The sequence below is a fragment of the Diadema antillarum genome, unplaced genomic scaffold, assembly GCF_040938485.1.
Source record: "Diadema antillarum isolate AM-2024a unplaced genomic scaffold, OU_Dant_1.0 seq00001263_RagTag, whole genome shotgun sequence".
Taxonomy (NCBI): Eukaryota; Metazoa; Echinodermata; class Echinoidea; order Diadematoida; family Diadematidae; genus Diadema; species Diadema antillarum.
Window position 1 is genome coordinate 391,565 of NW_027272045.1, and position 8,906 is coordinate 400,470.

General features: G+C 42.4%; 1 protein-coding gene across 1 annotated transcript; it reads right to left on the bottom strand.

The window, feature by feature from the left end:
• Positions 1 to 733: 733 nt before the first annotated feature.
• LOC139745390 (KH domain-containing RNA-binding protein qki.S-like) lies at positions 734 to 5,169 on the bottom strand. Its single transcript, XM_071655784.1, has 3 exons — positions 5,054 to 5,169; positions 3,128 to 3,403; positions 734 to 807 (listed from the first exon to the last, which is right to left on the bottom strand). Exons 1-3 carry the CDS (start codon positions 5,121 to 5,123, stop codon positions 734 to 736), a joined length of 420 nt encoding a protein of 139 aa, XP_071511885.1. The 5' UTR covers positions 5,124 to 5,169.
• Between the last annotated feature and the right edge of the window lie 3,737 nt (positions 5,170 to 8,906).

The window sequence follows — 8,906 nt, forward strand, 5'->3', positions numbered from 1 at the left end:
AAAGAAAACTGGGGAATCACATCAGCTCACATCTGCAAAGATTAAAAACTTGTTAGTACGAAGGAGGAAACACAATCATTAATTCTTGTCCTACGCATTGCGCCGCACTTTGGAAGCCTGCTGGGAAGAGGGGGAGAAATGTAAGGGAAAAAGACAAGGAATTAATGTGATGATGTCTGCCCCCATGGTCACACATTCTGTGCTGAAACCAGGGAAACTGTCTCCGACAAGGTTTTTATCTGTCAAGGACAGAGAGACTGATTCCTCAATCCAAAAATTTGCAACGATCTTTGAGTTTAAGCGACAAGTTGCCAAAGAGGTCGGTGAGCACCAAAAAGTCACGCGGTAACAGTTCTCTGTGATCTTTTAGACATCATTGTGCTGCGCTGTTACAAACTTGGCAATGAATTGCTACAGAAATACAGTTTTTTCAATTTTCCTCACGGAGACTTTTTTTGCCCTGCCCAACCACCTGAATGTGTAACCATAGCAGGACATTCTAGATGAGATGACCCCAAAGAACAAGCACTAAAATGGGATTGGAGATGGGCTTTGCTGTAGAAGAATCACCAAATTTCACCTGAAAAATATCTGCGGAATACAAAGAAAAAAAAAAAACAAAACTACAGAAGCTTTGTTTGGGGGGGAAGTTGATGACCTTTTTTTTTATAAAAAAAAAGAAATGAAAGAAAAAAAGAGTATGTCACAATATCAAATAAGACGAGAGCAGAAACTAACCTCTTGCATCAATTAAGGCTCTCTGGTATGGGTGCTCCCGGACTGTCCTTCGCAGCTTTGGTGCGGCACCTGGGGGTGGGGTTCGGAGGGGGACATGACATGCACCCGGGAGGAGGCGTGGCATCACAAATCCACATTACACCATTAGTCCATCAAAAGGTGGTGGGAGGGGGGGGCGTTGCCGAGACATTTGTGTGGATTCGTAATTTTTCATTTTTATTTTTTTTTTCAAATTCCAATGAATGGCAAGTTGGGATTTTGTTGTTGTTTTCCCACACAAATGGAGGATTAAAGAGGAAATAGAATAAACATGTTAGACAATGGGTATACAACTGCTCATGACATTATATTATAATATCTACACAAAACCATCTTCACAGGGAACATACTAATATTGTAAATCCATCAGCTAGTAAGTTCCGATTTAGAAATTTTCCTGATTCTTTAGTTTTTGTGCGTGTGTATTTTTATGGACTCTCATGCCAATTATCTGATATGAAAATTGTATCAATCAACACACATTTGTTTTCTAAATCTAGTCTAGGAATTGAACAGTTTCTAGCTGAAGACTTGATAGACAAAAATCTAACAATTAAGAAAAGCAGGTGAAATTATGACAGTAAGAATTAATTATGACAGTAAGAATTAATTATGTTTAAGAACTAGATGGATGTTAACTGCATTTTTAATAAACAAATTCTGCTTCTGAGGAGCTGATGAATGGCATCTTGAAGTAGTCATAGGCTTTTGATCATTCTGAAGGGGGAAATGGAGTCTGATTATTATCATGATTAGAAAAAAGATAGAAAGAAACAATTCTAGTGAAAAGCTAAAGCATGCCTGGTGCTTGAACACAACCCCCGTATATGTAATTTAACCTGCGATTTCGCTGTGAATATGTTACATGATTAGCAAAGCTTTAATGCAAAGGGTTTGATTAAAACCAACAGAATATAAAAGGAATGTCCAGGTTCCAACAAGTCGAGTTGTAACAGTTTTTGAGTTATAAACACACAATTCATCCAAGGTTTTCTGTATTCCCTTAGACTCTTAACTTTCTCCGTAAAAAAATATATATCAATGTATTCATCTACTTATACATATAGATACTGAAAGACTTTGACAATTCTTCTCAACAATGATTGATGTCATGAAAAATTTCCTTGACACAAATTCATCTCCAGATTATGTCAGGAGAAAGACAATTGAAAGGTGCATTTAAAAAAAAAAAAATCTTACGACAGTACAAGCATAGGTTTTCATATTTGCACATCATAGATTGAAACATTCAGCAGTATTCAACGCCACAGAATTTACCCTTCTGTACCATCTGAGTTGACTCATGTTTTGTCCAATTGTAATGTCAAGGTAACTTTGAGGAGAAGGCGAACCGAATATAAATCTTGTGTGAACGAGATACATTTCGCCTAGACTCTACAAACATGAACACACATCACACACAGGGTTTTATCCTTATTTCACACACTCTCTGAAAATGGAAGCACACATTGCCATACGTGATATCGGCATTGATTGAAGACGGATTGATGGCACGTTTTTCCCCTTTTGAGTTTTACAACAGCCCAGTTGATCAGATTTTGAGAGATAACTAACCAAATCTTGCTAAACTATCTTGAACAAGATTTAAGATGTTTCTACGGGCGGGGGTGAGGATTTGAGACATTTGGCTCTACTCAAAAGAGTTATCCCAATTTGGGCGATGGAAGGCATAACTGTGAATTACACTGAAGCAGACCCTGGCATAGAAGTCCCTATTGATAGTGTTTCCCCCTTTTATAACAATAGCACACGGAGGAGGGGAACGGAATAATTTAATTCTTGATTGAGAACAATTCAGCATAAGATCCAATAAGAGATGGACATCATACCACCTACAAAAGATTGCTGCTCTGACCTCCACTTTTCCTCATCCCCACCCCCAAACATCTCCCGCTATGTGGATTGCTGCATCCCCCTTTGCAGAGCTCGGCACCCACTTACCCACTGGACGAGGAATGGGAGTCTTCTAGCCAATGAGGATCAGATGTTACAGTGAAAATAGGAATTGTAGCAATCTCTGCTCAGTTATATTTGCCTGGTAGTGACACAACGGAATATCTGTGTGAGCTGTCACAAATTTGCATATAATTGAGCTATCCTGGTCTTTGGTCCCCTGCCATGGGTCAAGTGGGCTGATCACTTTACTGACTGACCACTTGAAATGTTTGATGTGACTGAGTCACAAAAGAGGTGAAACTAGACCCCTTCCTCTCAACGAAAAGGGGTGGTGGTGATGGCATGGTAGGAGAGTTGGGGGGGCATGAGGCTGCTAAGCCCCGAACCCCCAGCAGCCCCTCCCACTAATGCACGGTGGCAGCCATGAACATACCGAGTGTGCCGTCCGAGATGCCTGGTGGGTACTCCAGCATCGAAGGGGTGAAGGCGTACTGCTGGTACGGGTCCAGCGGCATGAGAATGTTGGATCCGTCGTGGGTGGGCATCATGGGCGTGGTCGGCAGCGCGCCGAGACCATTGACCATCGTTGTCGCCGCCATCCGCGGCAGGAGGGACGGTGCCAGGAGGTGTGCCTGGGCGGCTGGCGTTGGAGACCGGAGAGGCTGTGGGACTAAGGCACCGGCGGGAGCTGGCAATGTGCGAGGTGAGGCTGTAGGGGGTGCACAGCAAGAGAAGAGGTAAGATGTAGCTCACTGCATACTAATCACATTTTAGGTCGACCTCATAAACATGTACTTCAAGTGATCACCAACAACTAATATGCAGTTGGCTTGTACTTGTTCTTCTGTGCTTGTTCTTGAATGATGCTACCAATGATGAATTTACTTTGCATTGCATCTTCTTCTCTGCACGAAAGAGTACACTGTGAACAGAATTCCATTTAAAACTCCCTTGAAAGTTAAAACAAACAAAAACCAAAAAAGACGGCAAATCTTCCCCTAGTTATTGTTACTTATTTTTCTTAGTTATTCTTCTCAGTTTTTGTCTGTGTGGGGGGAGGGGTGGGTGATTCTAATTTGACGCAAATAAGTTCATAAGGATAACAACTCTATGTACAGTATCAAATGGCTACAACAAAGGCAGGGTTTTGTTTATCCAATTTGGGTCAAGTTGTATTAAAATGGAAGCCCTTCTAAATTTTCAATGAATGGGGGAGGGGGTGCTAATACCATCTGTCTGTCTGCAATATCAGAGGAGTTTGGTTCACCATTTACTCCCTCACAGACTTTACACTGACAAAACTGCTAGATGGCACCAACAGAGGGCGCTACAGTGGATTGGCACAAATGCACGATTGACTGCTAGCTCACTATAGCTCCCCACCATTTACCAGATAGAATTCTCTCTGCTAGCACACATCAACGGCAAGTTATCCTAACTTCACTAAACACGCCCTCTAAGACCCAAGATCACCCAGTTTGCCTTTTCTTTCCAGCTTTATAAAATTCATTATTTCACTCTCTGATGAGGTGTACAAGAGAGGTTTCCCAAGGCATTTTCATATGTCCATGTATTTTAGAAAGCCTTCCAACTAGGGCATTATACCTCACCATGATAGCATTGAAGTATAACCTTTAATATCTCCTGCACACCTTTGCAAATCTTGAGAATGCATCATCAACCCCTCCCCCTCCCTATCAAAGTATCTGATGGAGTTGGTTATCACTTTGGCATATACTGTATACGCTATAATTTTCGCGTACATAAATTTTCGCAAATTGCCGCTGTCACACATTTTCGCGAGTGGTTAAATTCGCGATTGGGGGACCAGAGAAAATATGAAGTGGCAAAGAAAGTGTGAATTTTCAACTTAATAGCAAATAAGAATGATACTAGTTATACACTGCATGAAAAAAACTTACCAAACTCTGCAAACTAGTAAGTTAGAATTCAACATTTTTGAAGTGGTTAAGTCCATCGCGCTAGATTTCTGACGAGTGGTCCCCTTGCGATAATGGATTGGCTCTCTACAGTATTCGTAAGTAGACGTGGACGAGCGTAAACAAGCTTAGCCAGTATGGTCTGTTCGGTAAGCTGTGACATGGTATACTAGTACTGAAATGTTCCTATCATCAAAGCAAGGGATTCATTTTGGAAGGTAATATTTTCATGTGTTGTTAATTTCGCGAATAGCTCCCGACTCGCGAAATTCGCGAAAATAAAACCCCCGCGAAATATATAGCGTATACAGTATTCCCCCTCCAACCATCCCAATCTTCAACAAGAAATAGTCTCCCCCTGTGGGTCCTTGCAGCAGACATCTTCAAATTGCAAGACGTGGACTGGAGTGGCGACTCACTAAGTGGCGTTGTGGCTGCAACACTGGTGGCTTGTAGCTTGCTGGTGTTGTCTCTGTACGTTCCTTTCATGAGGGCCAGTTCTATCAGTTGCCTCTTCTTCAGCTCATCTTCACCTTCAGCCTGCATGGTACAGAAAGAGACAGAGATAAAAGACAGATAGATAAGCCACAGGTACGGTACATTAACTAAAGCAACAAGTACACAATGAAGAGCAGCCGAGTAACAAATGATAATATGTTGGTGAAAACAATATGTTCATATCTTAAGAAGTCTTACAGGAAACGCCCTCCCCTCCAAAAAAAAAAAAAAAAAAAAGGAAGTGCAAAAACTGAGTAAAGTTGAACTCTACCGATTTTCACATCACGCCCGTCACCCCAGAACACAGCGCCTGGTCATTGGATTGAACCCCATCCCTCTCTGCCCTCCCACAGCTGTTATCGTAACCTTCCATGCACCGCTAGGAGTAACAGAGTTTTGAAGGTGTGGCAGCATCATTAATCACAGAAATGAGTGAGCGGAATCGCTATTTCAGGCATCCAAGCCATTCCTCCATCTCCACTGCCCCCCTTCTCCCTTCCCCCTCCCCCTCCCCACCAGTCCTCAGGGGGCGGAGAAGCCACAGTCTTCATCATCATTCCTCTTGCCATCATTTCTATCATTCATTTCTACCTTTTTTCTGTTTGTTTTTATAGCTTCTCCCCCCCCCCCCCCCATCCCTTCAAATGAGCCACATTATAAATCATTCATGACAAAAACAGCATCGCTCCAAACTACCTTGGCCCCAGTAATGGTGACATAACAACAGTCCAATCCGACTTTCAGCGAAATGACACGGCCAAGGTGTCGTTAATATGGCATTTATGCCTTCTGCCTCGGGAGGACAGGTTCATGCATTTTGATAGGGGGCAGCAGAACTGTCTCTGCAGTCGGATGATCTTGTAATCATGGCAATCATAATGCCTCAGTCATGACATAGAGAGACACAGTGGGCAATCATCTGCCACTGATGCATGGGTGCAGCTAGGTATGGTAGAACAGGGCTCGAGTTTTGACAAATAGCCTTGTACGGTTTGTGTGTGTTTGGAGGGGTGGGGGTGGGGGAAGGGGGAACATGCCCTCCTGTAGCTAGTGATGCTCATCCAGAAGCTAAACTACAGACTCTGCTGCATGACAGGTGAATTACATGTACAGTGTAGGCCATCTACTGATAATCTTTCCCCACATTGCGCTATGACAATGTTTCATGTTCCGAGGATGTCACTTCAATAGTTTTGGGAGAGGAGGCTGTTTCTATGAAATGCATATTGTGATGCACTCAACTTCATCAGAATCATGACACACACACACAAACAAAATATTGATTCATGACAACGTGAAATTCGGTATACGAAATGGAAGGAGGTACAGTGAGTCCTTTGCTCAGGATGCAAAGTGTACGGCCAAGACAACTCCTTGCCAAAATTGCTTTGATACCGACATTAAAACTACCCTTTTCTAAATGCTTGACCAGTTATGCTCCCAACTCAATCAATCTATTGCCTTGCTCGATTGTTACAATTCACACTTGTTTGTGTGTCTTTTTTTTTTTTTTTTGGGGGGGGGGTCTTTTTCTCTCACTGCCCAGCCCCACCTTACAATCCAAGCAGCTCCTTTCTAATTTCGCAGCAAAGTTTTTACGCTTCCTGGGTAGTCAGTCAGTCATATGAAATAGATGGATCATTTACTCTGTCCTTTTTTTGATTAAAAAAGAAAAAAAAAGTGGCCCTTTGAGACATAGCAGAAACCGTACTAAAAGCTATTCGCCTGGTCAGTGCCCAATGTGCAATCAAGGCCTATGTGCTATTCAGCAGACTGGAGAAAAAGAACAGACCCAGCCGAAGGGTGAACAACAATTCCCCTAGCAAAGACGAGGAGGGTGGGGGTGGGGGGCAGCATGGACCATTGTGCATGTATGCGGCTTGCGCAGAATTCCTTTTCTCAGAGGGGTGCAGAGATTTCATGCATAACGCTCCCAGTCTCCTTATCCGCGAAGCCATTCATCTGCCGCCGACCAAGGGAAGCAAATAAACATGTCATTATGAAAGCATGGCTGGACTCTCCCTTGTAGGAATTCGGCCGACTGACCAGACTAGAGGAAGGAATTGTACTGGACCCGCATTTTCCACTAGTGGGAGAATGAAGGTGGAATCGGAATGACTGCATCCTTATGCAATTAACAAAATCCACTAACACAAACAAATATACTTAATGCAATATGATTCCACTAAGCCCTACAATCTGAGGGTAGACATACAGATGAATGTCAACGATTGAACACCTTTGCATGGGAAATAAAGCCAGTGAGAAATGGTCACTTGTATGTAATTATCTAGGTGAATGGGATTGAGGGGTAATATGAAACTTATTCTCATCCAAACTGGGCCCACATATATACGAACACTAGAATATATGTGCTGAATAGTAAGTGTGTGTGTGTGTGGGGGGGGGGGGGGGAGATAGCACTCTTGTTATGGTGATGTGGAAACCTTTGCTTTAACAGTCCTTGTGAGATGGTACGGAAGAAGAATGACCAATGAAGATTGAAAGTGTGACCAGAAGAGGAGCGCCTAACAGATGCCTCAAAGCAAGCCACACAAACTCCAAATCATCCGGTCAGAGAGAAAGATGAAAGAGAGAGATAGAGCGAGAGAGAGCATTTATCTGTGGGTCGTCACAAACAAGATGCGCTCTTTGTGAGCGGAATCCATTGTGGCCCACTGGACAATGGCTCATCCCTGAAAAGGCTAAGAGACTATAAAAAAACAAGAGTAGGGGACAGGGGACAATATGTATCTATTGAATTCCAGACAGTACAAAAAAAAAAAAAAAAAACACCCTCTCCTCCCTGAGCTAAAGACCATTTTGAGAACTCTCTCTCTCTCTTCTCTCTAAAGAGAATCTAACAATTGTTCTATTCTGACAGAGGTCTTGCCCGGCCTAGACTAAGTCTCTTCGTGCTATCCTCTTTATGAAGCACAGGAGATAAGTAAAAGTAGGCAAGCTCCAAGCTCTTTCGAGCATCCTTGTGAATAGTAATGGGGCAAGATTATCCCGCCACTTAGCTATTCATATGCACAATCTTTTTGCGGCTGACAGAATGGCCGACAACCCCCCCCCCCCTATAAAAAGAAGAAGAAAAGAAAAACACACACACACACCAAACCCAAGAAGATGGGGCTTGGGGAAGAGTCGAGAGTAAAGAAGGAAGAGAGAGAGGGAAAGAGATGAGAAAAGACAGAAAACATGAATTGATGGAGAACATTCTTATCGACAAAAAGACACCACAATGACCAAAGAGGCTAGCGTTAGACAAACAAAATGTTGAAAACAAAAAAATCAATAGCTTTTTCTTTCACAACAACATGCACGTAGGCCTACCCCTTGTTGCAACACCACATGCTTCATTTTGTTCCATCAAGAAAGCAAGAGATGTCATCTTCTTTTCTTTTTCTTTTTTTAAAAATGAAATGATTTTTGTCGACAAATCGGTCCCTGGCGCATCAGGGAAATGCTCACCTACAATATTATCATTCTTTCATCATGAAATTCTAATAAAAAGTGTTGATGATGTGATAACAAGTTGACAGACAACCAAATAATAGAGGACCCAGCCAGGTCAAATGAAGAAAAAAACACACACAAAAAAAACAAAACGTGCTTTTATCTACATTTTGCAAGATCCAAACAGAACTTCACTTCTGACCTATCAAACTACCGATGCTCCCGGTGTTTATAAAAGAGAAACTGGAGACATTTCTTCTTGCTTTCCGTTGCTTAGTATTCCTAAAGTCTTGCTCCTATCTCATGCCCTGT